An 11826-nucleotide genomic window follows, 5' to 3' on the forward strand; every position below is an offset into this window, starting at 1 on the left:
GCCAATTTTGCATACCTGTCAGCCACACTGTTAAACTGTAGTACTCTACTTCAGTTCTGTCAGCACGCATTGGGTTGCACTGGGTGCAACACGCGCAAAGTGAAGTCTAGGTCGCAAGTGCACGGCGTGGCACATCTGTTTTACGCCAACATACGCGCTCTCTAGTAGCATACCCAATGATAAATCAGGTGGGTCCGGGGTGGGGTTTGCTGGAAGGTTTGCACGCTCGCGGCCTGTCGCGGCGTCCAGACGGCGTGTGGCGTGGCAGGTCGCCCCCACACCCAGGTGGTTGACTGCTGTATAATGCCCGCAGGTTGCTCTCATCTAGCAGTTGCTCTGCCATGGCGTCGTTGCTGGCTTACAGTCTCAGACGATGCAAAGGGCCGTTGCAGCCCCCCACACCGCCCATCATACTGCGTAGCGCACGATCCCGCTGCGTTGCCGCCGCGCTGCCGGGCAGGGGTGTCGGGCAATCCGTCATGACGATGCCAACGGACTCTCCTCTTAGCAGCAGCGGCAAGCTCGGGCCACCCACCATCACGCCCACCACGGGCACCACGGGCAGCTTTGCGAGTGTGGATGATAGCGGGCCGGCAACCCAACGTCAGACCTCCGCAAGCCTCATAGCATATATCCGCGACCACGGGCTTGCTGCGACGGTGCTTCCCGAGGTGGACCCTGCAGCCTTGCCCCCCGGGTCCGCAATTGTGGTGAGATGCGGGCGTTGGTGGCGGCAGATGTGCGGTCAGGCAAAGGCCTGGTCACACAGGAATAGTTTGGGTGATCCAAGGGGCTTGCGGCCCTGCAGCGCCGTGCCATGAACTCAGTACGGTAATCCCTTGCTCCTTTCTTTGTTCCCCCCTCCCCAACACAGAAATCTATCGTTTTGATGGCGGGAGATGCACCGCTAGTGGCTGTGGTGCTGCTGCAGGACCGTGTGGATGAGCGGAAGATCGCAGACCTCCTCAATGTGCGCACATAGAGGGCGGGGCCATGGGGGGGGGGGACTGCATGCCGAGGACGGAGAGATGCTGCTGACGAGGGACGACACGAAGACCCGCTCTATGTGTCTCTCTCTCTCTCTCTCTCTCTCTCTCGTGTGTGTGTGTGTGTGTGTGTGTGTGTGTGTGTGTGTGTGTGTGTGTGTGTGTGTGTGTGTGTGTGTGTGTGTGTGTGACTACGGTTTCCATGGAGTTCTCCTCGAGTCTCATGGTCAAGTACTCGGGACAACTTGCGAATGACCCGCATGTGTACGCTGTTTGCACGTCCGCAGCTGGCACGGCGGCGAGTGCGGCTGGCCCGGCCGGAGGAGGTGCTGTGCCACACCGGCTTCACTGTGGGCACCGTGCCGCCCTTCGGTGAGGGAGCGGCTGCGGCCTCGCTTGCCTGTGCACTGGCTGGCGTCGGTGACACGCCTGCTGTCCACCGACCTCTAAATGAATCCCAGACTCCCAGCTAGCAGGTCGGGGCTCTGTATGCTTCATGTGCAACGCCGGCATCTGCATACCGCACTAACCTGCTACCGCCACGCCACGCCGTTGTTCTCGCCGTCTGGTGCGACAGGACACGCGCGTGAAATCCCGACATGGGTGGACCTTGCCGTGACACGCATGACTCGGCTGTACGGCGGCGGTGGCGACCCGGACATGGAGGTGGAGGTGGGGGCGGCGGAGCTGCTGCGGTACTGCCGCGCCAGTGTGGCGGACGTCACCGTGACGGCGGCGGCGCCCGCCCCTGCAGAGCCGTCCGAGGAAGACGTCATGCAGGCAGGTTCCGCGTGCGTGTGTGTGTGTGTGTGTGTGTGTGTGTGTGTGTGTGTGTGTGTGTGTGTGTGTGTGTGTGTGTATGTGTGTGTGTGCGGGTGTGCGGGTGTGCGGGTGTAAGGGAAACAAGCGCGAGCGCGCCCGCCGGCAGTGGGTTGAAGCCCCAACAACGGTACTTGTCAACGGATGCTGCTGCCGAAAACCAGCCCAGCGTTTCCGTTTCCGTGTCCTGGTCTATCTTCGTAATCTTAAACTACCCCCTGCTGTACGGCGGTGGCATGCCCAAATGCATTCCTGCTCGCAGGCGGCTGGGGCAAGGCTGCCGCTGCCGTGGCCGCGCGGCAGCGAGCTGGTCAGCCTGGTGTGTGTGGTCGCGACCCGGAGGTGAGGCCACAGCAGCATTCGGTGCTCGCTGCTATGCGAATTTGCTTGCTTGCGCATGCTGGGCGCGTCATCAACGCACGCAGCTCATTGATATTCACTGCTCGGACGGCGGCTGGGTTTGGTGCTTTGTTTGTTTTTGTTTGTGGAGCGAGATAGACACGTGCTGAACCGCCTGACCTGCAACACCCCCTCCTTCCGCCCCGAGCTATATGCAATTTGGCTCGGGTTGGTTTAGTTTGGGCTGGTATTTACAACCCCCCTTCCGCCCTACTTCTGCCACATTGCCCTCCAACCCCAAGGCGGATTGCCAAGCTGCTCCAGTTCTCCAACGTCATCCCGGAACAGGGCGGTGAGCTGGACGGACTGGCCCTGGCGGACGGCCAGGCCGTGTACCTGCGCCGCCTGTGGCAGGACCCCGACACAGGTGGGCGGGAGGTACAAACCCAAACCCAAATTTGGGCAGTTGGGTGGGCTTTGTGTGTGTGTTTCATCAGGTGGCTGCAGCTCGCATACGCTGCCAGGGTTGCCTCAATTGCCCGTTATGCCTGGGGCTTCTTTCTCCTTAGACCGATCTATGCACGACTGTCGCTGGTACGACGCTTCTTACGCTGGTTGGGCCCATGCAGCAATCAGCACGTACAGAGCCGCGCAGCGTTGGGGTGCATACGGCGTCAAGCAACACAGGCAACAACAGGAGACGCATACGTTTGTGGCGCCTCATTGTGTTTGTTGGCCTAGCTACCGTAGGCATAATAGTACTTGGTTATTGAACAGCACATATGCTGCCCCTGCTCCACCCCACTCCTCCCGCAGGTGCGCCGGTGGAGGTGCAGCTCATCATGGGCAAAACCCTGGAGCGGGCTCTGGGCCGCGAGCAGGCACAGGCGTTGCTAGACCAGGTGCGTGCACGGCAGCACCTATCTACCTGCTGCAAGCTAAGAACGCGTCTCCGCGTGGTATGCTCGTTCGCATCTGGCTTTGGGGCCCATTCACATTTGTGGTTTTACAACTGGCGGCTTGTCGCTCCACGTACGATGCAGATTAAGGTCGGCAGCGTTCTTGCCATTACGGGCCGCGTGCAGCCACATCTGGCAAAGAACCCGCCGTCGTCTGCACCTGCTGGCGCTGGCGCTAGCACCGGCGGCGGCCGGCAGCTGCGTGCGGACGTGGTGGACGTGGTATGCAGTTCCGTGGCCATCCTGCACAAGAGCAGGTGATCACATGAGGGGCGGGCAATCATGTTTGGGCGCTCGTTGGTGCACGTTATTACGCATCCGTAATGCTGTAACGTTGACGGGGCATACCGGCCCTGCTGGGTTAGGTTCTGCATTGCCGGCCCATTCACGTTTGCGCATATACAGTTGTCAGCGTCGCACCGTATCGCATACATAGTCCTGCGTACTTCGTCCTTCCCTTGTGCTCTCTAAAACGCACACTTGTGCATGGCGCTGGCTTTGGTCCTCTTTCTTTATCCTGACTACCGTACTGCGCACGCCGCTGTGTGCGCTGCTGTGCAGAGACCACCTGAGTAAGGCGCTGCGGGCCGCCAAGCGCACAGGCCTGGGCTCCCCCGCCTCGGCCCGTGAGCTGCTGGAGCTGCAGCAGGCCGCGGCTGCAACAGGCGCCACCGCCTCAGCAGGATCATCGGCGGGTCTCGGCGGGCGGGATCCGGAGGCGGAGGGCAGTGAGGAGCCTGAGGCCGGCAATGAGGCGGTGGTGCCCAGGTCACAGACGGCGCCGCTGGGACGGTCACATCTGCAGGGGCAGCAGACAGCGCGTGATTGGGCCGAGAGAGCTGCTGATGAGCAGCAGGACGGGCGCGTACTTGAGCCAGCAGCGGGACGTGCCTCAGGGTCAGATCCTGCACCGGACACGTGGCAGATGCGGCTGCCGCCGGGCGGTGTACAGCTAGTGGTCACGGCGGAGCAGGTGCATGCCATGCAGCGGGAGGTGCTTGGGGGGTTAGAGGTGGAGATCGGGCTGGCGGCGGCGGCGGCATGTAAGCCATGGCAGGTTGTTGCAATCGACTGCGAGTGGGCACCGTTCGAACGGAACCAGCCGAAGACCCCAGTCTCCATCCTGCAGGTAAGCAAGGCAGCCAGACGAGCATGGCTTTCACAGCTATATGGCAGCGGTCCTTTAACACCCGGAGAAGTACGTTGTCCTCCTTCCGCCTTCCTCCCTCGGCCTTCGCACGGCGTCTTCTTCTCACGTCCACGCAACCTCTTCGCTGCCCTTCACCGATTGCTGCCTTGCCCGGCCCGCCCCGCTCATCCTGCCGACTGGCCCGCACACGTAGGTGGGCACACGCGACCGCATTTACATCGTAGACCTGCTGCAACTGCTGCGTCCAGACAGCCCTGCGGCGGCCGCCGATGATGGCAAGCGTGGAGGAGGGAGGGCGGCGGTGAGCGACTTCCTGTCTGCGGTGCTCTGCTCACCGCGGGTGGTGGTGGTGGGCTTCCAGCTGCAAAGCGGTGAGTTGCTTGATCGCAGCCAGAAGCAGCTATGCATGTCCACACGCGCCCCCTTGACGCACGGGGGACGGAGGCGAGTCCTTTCTGCATTTGCGGCCACCGCCACCGCACCTGTCCAGAGTGCTTCTGCCTTGCCTGCACACTTCGCAGACCTGGACCGGCTGCAGGAGTCCTACCCGCACTTGCCCTGCTTCCAGCCGCCCTCGGTGCCAGCAGCATCGTCGGTCAGACGCTCCAGCTCCAGCCCTGATAGCAGTAGTGGTGGTGGAAACACGGCTGGGGCAGTAGTCGTGCCATGCATGTGTGTGGACCTGGTGACGCTGGCCCGCGCCCTGCGGCCCGACCTCTTGCGGACTCCCCAAATCAGTTTAACCCGCCTCGTGAACATGGTGAGGCGACGTATTACATGTGTGCATGGTCAGAGGTGGAGTTGTGGTGGCTTGCCGCTTGCTTGCTTGCTGTCTGTATGTGGCTTTGCCTTTCCTGTAATGTCGGCATTAAAACAGAGGTTCGGAGGGCGTGAGGTGCACCCACTTGCAGAGGTTGAGGAATGCCGATCCAGTCTTTTCGTCTGGTCGTTTTGGCGAGCCATTGTCATACCGGCCCTCACTGCCTGTGCAGGTGCTGGGCAAGCCGCTGGACAAGGAGCAGCAGCGGAGTGACTGGGCCGCTCGACCGCTGTCCGAATCACAGTTGGCATATGCCGCTGCCGACGTGGCCTGTCTGGTATCCGTGTTTGACGCGCTGGTGGGGTCTGAGGCCGCACACAGCGGCAGCGCAAACATGGCAGTGCTGCTGGCGCGTGACTTGCGTGTGACGTTAAGGCAGTAGAGGTACTGGTGCTGCTGGTACCGCTGGCGCTACAGCGCTCAGCACGATGAGGCGTGGAGCCTATTTGGCACCTCTCGACCTCAATAGTGTGGTAGGTTCTTGATGCAGCCGGGGACACCTCTCTTCGCTTGGACGACAACTAACTCCGAAAGCTCTGATGACGGCGCTCTTTGTTGTCGCGACTTTACAACGTCACTTGAACGTATCACAGCTAAGGCAGCTACTGTATGCAGTGTTCAGTCAGCTTTGCATAGCCGTTGTTCACGTGAGTGCTGACCAGGAGCGGGACGTTGAGGCGGGAGGACAGCGACATTCACGTTCTGGCTTACATGCTGAAGTGTAACTGGGGTGCCTGTGGCTGGGGATGCGAACCACTCTGGCGGCAGGCAGCTGAGCCAGCTACAGCACTAACAGCAGGCGGCCGAGCCTTCTTCGGCCGCCGCGGCACCCGACACGTGGAGACATGGTGATACGGTACTCCGGCGGCGGCGTCAGAGGCACCTGCGGCTGCGGACGCGACCAGCTCCGGCGGCGGTCCACACAGCCCACTGCCGATCCTACAGCAGGCGGCCGAGCCTTCGGCTGCGGCCGGGGCCGTTCGGCGTGGCGGCCACGTAGGTGCCGCGGCGTGAGCGACGGTGGCGCCCATGCCGCAGGTACTTGGGCTGGGGCCAGGCCCGTACCTACAAACGGCGCCCGACATTTCGGCCGCGGTACTTGTCACGTGGATGCACGGCGCTAATACAGCTGCAGCACCAGCGGCTGCGGGGCGCCGGGGCCTGTTCAGCAGGCGGATACGCTAGAGGGGCATTCAGGAGGCGGGCCCTGTGACCGTGGGTCTCTGAGGAGCGCTGTTGAGGGTAGTAGGCAGAGCGTGGGCGAGAGAGTGACTTTGTGGCTTAGGGGTGGGTGGTCTTGGCTAGCGGGCTGCGGGCGTAAGGTTGCTTCTGACTCTGTGGAGAACTCGCCTGGTACCAGTGCCGAAGCTACGTGAGGTTTAGGTGCTGAATAGCGTGTGCCGTCGTGGACTGGGCCTCGTCTCGCAGGCTAGGAGCTAGTTGGGGCTGTCTCTTGTTCTAGTCCAAAGCAGTCTATGGGTGCTGGGTTTGTGGGCCTGTCGCTGTGTTTGGGCCCTGTGGAGAACTCTCCTGCTGTCGTGTCGTTTGGCTTGGGTGCTGGCAGGGGCCTGTCCGAGTGTCTTGCTTCTGGTAGGATGCTGTGTGGTGGTGCGCCCGTTCTCGCTCTGTCTTGCAAGTCAGGCTTTCTTCGTTCAGTGTTTCCTTACTCTTGTTTCGCTTTTTTGGCGGTTTGCGGTGTGCCGGCTCTTGCCTGGTTGGCTTGCCCCTTCCCCCCGAAGGGGGAGGGGCAATAGCCATTGCGGTCGCATCGAGCTCGCCGCGGGGGGCCCTCCCGGTTATGCCAGTAACCGGGAAAGTGCACCTGGCAGGCTCCGTTGCTCCAGCCAAAATGCTTGTTAAATTTAAGAAGCTGCTCACTGTATTTGTGGCGACGCATAACTTTGCAAAAACGAGTGAAATGAAACGAGTGAATTGGTGTAACGCACAAGTACCGATGCAGTGTTAGAGTTCAAGCGCAGTGTATGTTAAGTTATTTGTAAAATTTAACGAGCAGGCGCCCGGCGGTAGACGACGGAATCAGAGGCGTCATAGGATCCGGCCCTCCGACACTTAAATGCTCGCGCAAAATACAGCGCCCCACTGATCTGATAGGCGCGTCTCATTCTTCATGCGCGATAATGGCTGGTACTATGCTCATGGCCCGCAGCGGAGCAGCCAGTCGCATACTCCCGCGAGTCCCACGGCTGTGCCCCGATCCTCACGCCACTCTCGCCCCCCTTCCGCCCGCCGTGTCCCGCCCCCCCCCCCCCCCCCGCGATAGGCGCGCCGTGCTGATCAGATCAGCGCTAATACCATAACTACATAACTACTGAATGCGAGATCATGGATGTGCCAATGCGTTGGTCTTCCTAGAGAATCGCTGTACATACCCCCTGCACCACCCCTCATTGGCTTGGGCTGGTGACTGCGCCCCCCCTCCCCTCTCTTGCACCGCGGGCGGGGCGCCTGAGGGGGGAGGGGCAAGCCGGGGTACTGCGTAGCGGTAGGGGTTTTGTTTGCGCTACCCAGGTTTCTTTCGCCTGGTAATTTGCTTCGGAGGGGTGTCCTGTGGGGTGCTTTGCTGAGGGCAGCGGGGTGGCTCGGGTTTTTATTGCTGGGGCTCTCGCTTTTATTGGCGGTGCTTCGTGGGGTGCTGTGGGAGCTAGGGTGCCTCCGTTCGTCACCCGCCGCCGCCCACGCACAGCACAAACGCAGTGCATCCCCAGTCACGGCCCGGGCGGCGTGGGATTGGTTGAAGGGGCGCCGTCCCACTTCAGGTAGTACCCAGAGCCTGGCAGGCCATGTGGGGATGCGCGGAGGGGTGGAGTGGACAGGGCGCATGCGGAGGTATGCGTGCTTCGTGTGGATGGGGGGCCCTGACGGCGGGCGGCTCCTGCGGTGCGGTATGGGCTGCTTCCGCGCCCTGGAGCCTGTGCGCTGTGCCTGCCCTGCTCGCAGTACTGGGGCAGCCTAGATTCCATGCTACAACGGCGCTTGGGCCGCCAGGAATCGACACGGCCGGGCCGCACGGTGTCCGGGCGCCCGGCCACCCCACACGCGCAGGGATCACGGACGGGCCCAGCGTCCGCGCGGCGGCTGCAAAAATGCCCAGCCCTGGTTCTTTCGGACATGTGTCCATATAGGCGTGCTAGGAGCTCCCTGGCAGTGCACGGGGGCCATACCTTGCGCCTGGGTGGGCATGTGGAGATGTTTGCCGGGTCCGCATTTCGTTAGGATTCGGGCTACCCCCACTTCAAGGCAGCTTCTGTGAGGTCACCTGGGACCAACTATATGCTGATCATGATAGGCAAATGGACGAACCGACGCCGCGAAACTGGCGACTTTTAGACTCACCCCTTGCGGCTCGCGACCGGGCCGGCCGCGCGAGAATTGCAAAAACAACTCCTGAGGCCTGACCAAATGCAGCTCACCCACTGCGACATATGGATTACACATATAACTGTATATCTAATTTCTCACAGCGCTCGCCAGCACCGCCATAAACGCGTGCCAGGTCGGGCCGTGGCACGGTGCCCGGGCAGTGCCCTGCGTGCGCTTCCAGGGCCGTCATGCCCTTCTGGTGCATACCGCTCCTACCCCCAGCCCCCCAAACACCTCTGGATATATGAATAGCACTCGTAATCATCATAACTTGGCAAAGCAGCCCGCGTATGGACGCCGCCTAGGCGGCACCCAGCCCAGGGATGCGTGCAAGGCCACGCGCTGCGCCCGGAGCCGGCAGGGGCTGCCCGGGCTGACCGCGCATGCCACAATGGCGTGGATGGCTAGTGCCGAGTCCTCGGATGGCGATGCAGTCGGCTCTGGGCAGCCAGCAGCCGCCGACACGCACCCACCCGTGCCGTTCGTCACCCGCCGCCGCCCACGCACAGCACAAACGCAGTGCATCCCTAATCGCGGCCCGGGCGTGGGAATGGATGAAGGGGCGCCGTCCCACTTCAGGTAGTACCCAGAGCCTGGCAGGCCATGTGGGGATGCGCGGAGGGGTGGAGTGGACAGGGCGCATGCGGAGGTATGCGTGCTTCGTGTGGATGGGGGGCCCTGACGGCGGCGGGCGGCTCCTGCGGTGCGGTATGGGCTGCTTCCGCGCCCTGGAGCCTGTGCGCTGTGCCTGACCTGCTCGCAGTACTGGGGCAGCCTAGATTCCATGCTACAACGGCGCTTGGGCCGCCAGGAATCGACACGGCCGGGCCGCACGGTGTCCGGGCGCCCGGCCACCCCACACGCGCAGGGATCACGGACGGGCCCAGCGTCCGCGCGGCGGCTGCAAAAATGCCCAGCCCTGGTTCTTTCGGACATGTGTCCATATAGGCGTGCTAGGAGCTCCCTGGCAGTGCACGGGGGCCATACCTTGCGCCTGGGTGGGCATGTGGAGATGTTTGCCGGGTCCGCATTTCGTTAGGATTCGGGCTACCCCCACTTCAAGGCAGCTTCTGTGAGGTCACCTGGGACCAACTATATGCTGATCATGATAGGCAAATGGACGAACCGACGCCGCGAAACTGGCGACTTTTAGACTCACCCCTTGCGGCTCGCGACCGGGCCGGCCGCGCGAGAATTGCAAAAACAACTCCTGAGGCCTGACCAAATGCAGCTCACCCACTGCGACATATGGATTACACATATAACTGTATATCTAATTTCTCACAGCGCTCGCCAGCACCGCCATAAACGCGTGCCAGGTCGGGCCGTGGCACGGTGCCCGGGCAGTGCCCTGCGTGCGCTTCCAGGGCCGTCATGCCCTTCTGGTGCATACCGCTCCTACCCCCAGCCCCCCAAACACCTCTGGATATATGAATAGCACTCGTAATCATCATAACTTGGCAAAGCAGCCCGCGTATGGACGCCGCCTAGGCGGCACCCAGCCCAGGGATGCGTGCAAGGCCACGCGCTGCGCCCGGAGCCGGCAGGGGCTGCCCGGGCTGACCGCGCATGCCACAATGGCGTGGATGGCTAGTGCCGAGTCCTCGGATGGCGATGCAGTCGGCTCTGGGCAGCCAGCAGCCGCCGACACGCACCCACCCGTGCCGTTCGTCACCCGCCGCCGCCCACGCACAGCACAAACGCAGTGCATCCCTAATCGCGGCCCGGGCGTGGGAATGGATGAAGGGGCGCCGTCCCACTTCAGGTAGTACCCAGAGCCTGGCAGGCCATGTGGGGATGCGCGGAGGGGTGGAGTGGACAGGGCGCATGCGGAGGTATGCGTGCTTCGTGTGGATGGGGGGCCCTGACGGCGGGCGGCTCCTGCGGTGCGGTATGGGCTGCTTCCGCGCCCTGGAGCCTGTGCGCTGTGCCTGACCTGCTCGCAGTACTGGGGCAGCCTAGATTCCATGCTACAACGGCGCTTGGGCCGCCAGGAATCGACACGGCCGGGCCGCACGGTGTCCGGGCGCCCGGCCACCCCACACGCGCAGGGATCACGGACGGGCCCAGCGTCCGCGCGGCGGCTGCAAAAATGCCCAGCCCTGGTTCTTTCGGACATGTGTCCATATAGGCGTGCTAGGAGCTCCCTGGCAGTGCACGGGGGCCATACCTTGCGCCTGGGTGGGCATGTGGAGATGTTTGCCGGGTCCGCATTTCGTTAGGATTCGGGCTACCCCCACTTCAAGGCAGCTTCTGTGAGGTCACCTGGGACCAACTATATGCTGATCATGATAGGCAAATGGACGAACCGACGCCGCGAAACTGGCGACTTTTAGACTCACCCCTTGCGGCTCGCGACCGGGCCGGCCGCGCGAGAATTGCAAAAACAACTCCTGAGGCCTGACCAAATGCAGCTCACCCACTGCGACATATGGATTACACATATAACTGTATATCTAATTTCTCACAGCGCTCGCCAGCACCGCCATAAACGCGTGCCAGGTCGGGCCGTGGCACGGTGCCCGGGCAGTGCCCTGCGTGCGCTTCCAGGGCCGTCATGCCCTTCTGGTGCATACCGCTCCTACCCCCAGCCCCCCAAACACCTCTGGATATATGAATAGCACTCGTAATCATCATAACTTGGCAAAGCAGCCCGCGTATGGACGCCGCCTACACTCTGGGAAAACCCACCCCTAATCTTACCGGACAATACGGTCATCTGTTACCGGACATTCAGGCTAATCGGTTACCGGACAATGCGATTTAATAACGGGACAATTTGTCCGGTAAAGTAGAGTCCGGTAGCTTTCAGGCATTGTCCGGTAAGGTCGCGCACCAATGTCCGGTAGGGTGGTGCATGATTGTCCGGTAGATTTCAAGCATTGTCCGGTAGGTTTCAAGCATTGTCCGGTGGGTTTCAAGCATTGTCCGGTAAGGTAGTGCACCAATGTCCGGTAGCCAGCCGTACCCAATCCATGCCACGCCAGTCACCTCGCTCGGTAGCTCAGTCGCTGCCACTTTCCTTCCTACTTGTGCCACTTTCACCCCCATCGTACACCTCCTCCTCCACCTTGCCCCCCTTGCGTCCTCCCTTCGGCTTTGCCGCACACTCACGGGGCATGAAGTCCCTACGGGCAAGTGAAGCCCTTTCAGGCATATGAAGCCCTTTCACAGGAAAGTTTAGCATCTTTCCAGGAACCGTTTGGAAGCCTCACACCCAATAAAGCACACTGCACACCACCCAATACTGCGTCGTCCTCCGGGATCCATCTAGCCGCACCTGAGGCCACCTGCTCCTCGATCGTTGACAAGTTCATACGCTCATGCACACTACATCAAACCTACATTGATATATCTACATTAAACCTACAT

General features: G+C 61.7%; 2 protein-coding genes across 2 annotated transcripts in view; one reads left to right on the plus strand and one right to left on the minus strand.

The window, feature by feature from the left end:
* Positions 1–14: 14 nt before the first annotated feature.
* CHLRE_10g445150v5 (uncharacterized protein) lies at positions 15–7085 on the plus strand. The gene is made up of 13 exons (XM_043066859.1): positions 15–188; positions 314–710; positions 875–970; positions 1274–1358; positions 1564–1766; positions 2068–2147; positions 2447–2571; positions 2961–3046; positions 3188–3360; positions 3665–4232; positions 4447–4624; positions 4775–5013; positions 5246–7085. Exons 2-13 carry the CDS (start codon positions 486–488, stop codon positions 5453–5455), a joined length of 2268 nt encoding a protein of 755 aa, XP_042920256.1. The 5' UTR covers positions 15–188; positions 314–485; the 3' UTR covers positions 5456–7085.
* Positions 7086–10878: 3793 nt separating this feature from the next.
* The window catches only part of CHLRE_10g445153v5 (uncharacterized protein), a 2086-nt gene continuing 1138 nt past the window's right edge, over positions 10879–11826 (minus strand). Inside the window, exon 2 of the mRNA XM_043066861.1 lies at positions 10879–11826. This exon is cut by the window's right edge and continues 500 nt beyond it. The gene's annotated coding sequence lies outside the window, so the exon portion shown is untranslated.

This window comes from Chlamydomonas reinhardtii, chromosome 10, assembly GCF_000002595.2.
Source record: "Chlamydomonas reinhardtii strain CC-503 cw92 mt+ chromosome 10, whole genome shotgun sequence".
In the NCBI taxonomy this organism is placed as follows: Eukaryota; Viridiplantae; Chlorophyta; class Chlorophyceae; order Chlamydomonadales; family Chlamydomonadaceae; genus Chlamydomonas; species Chlamydomonas reinhardtii.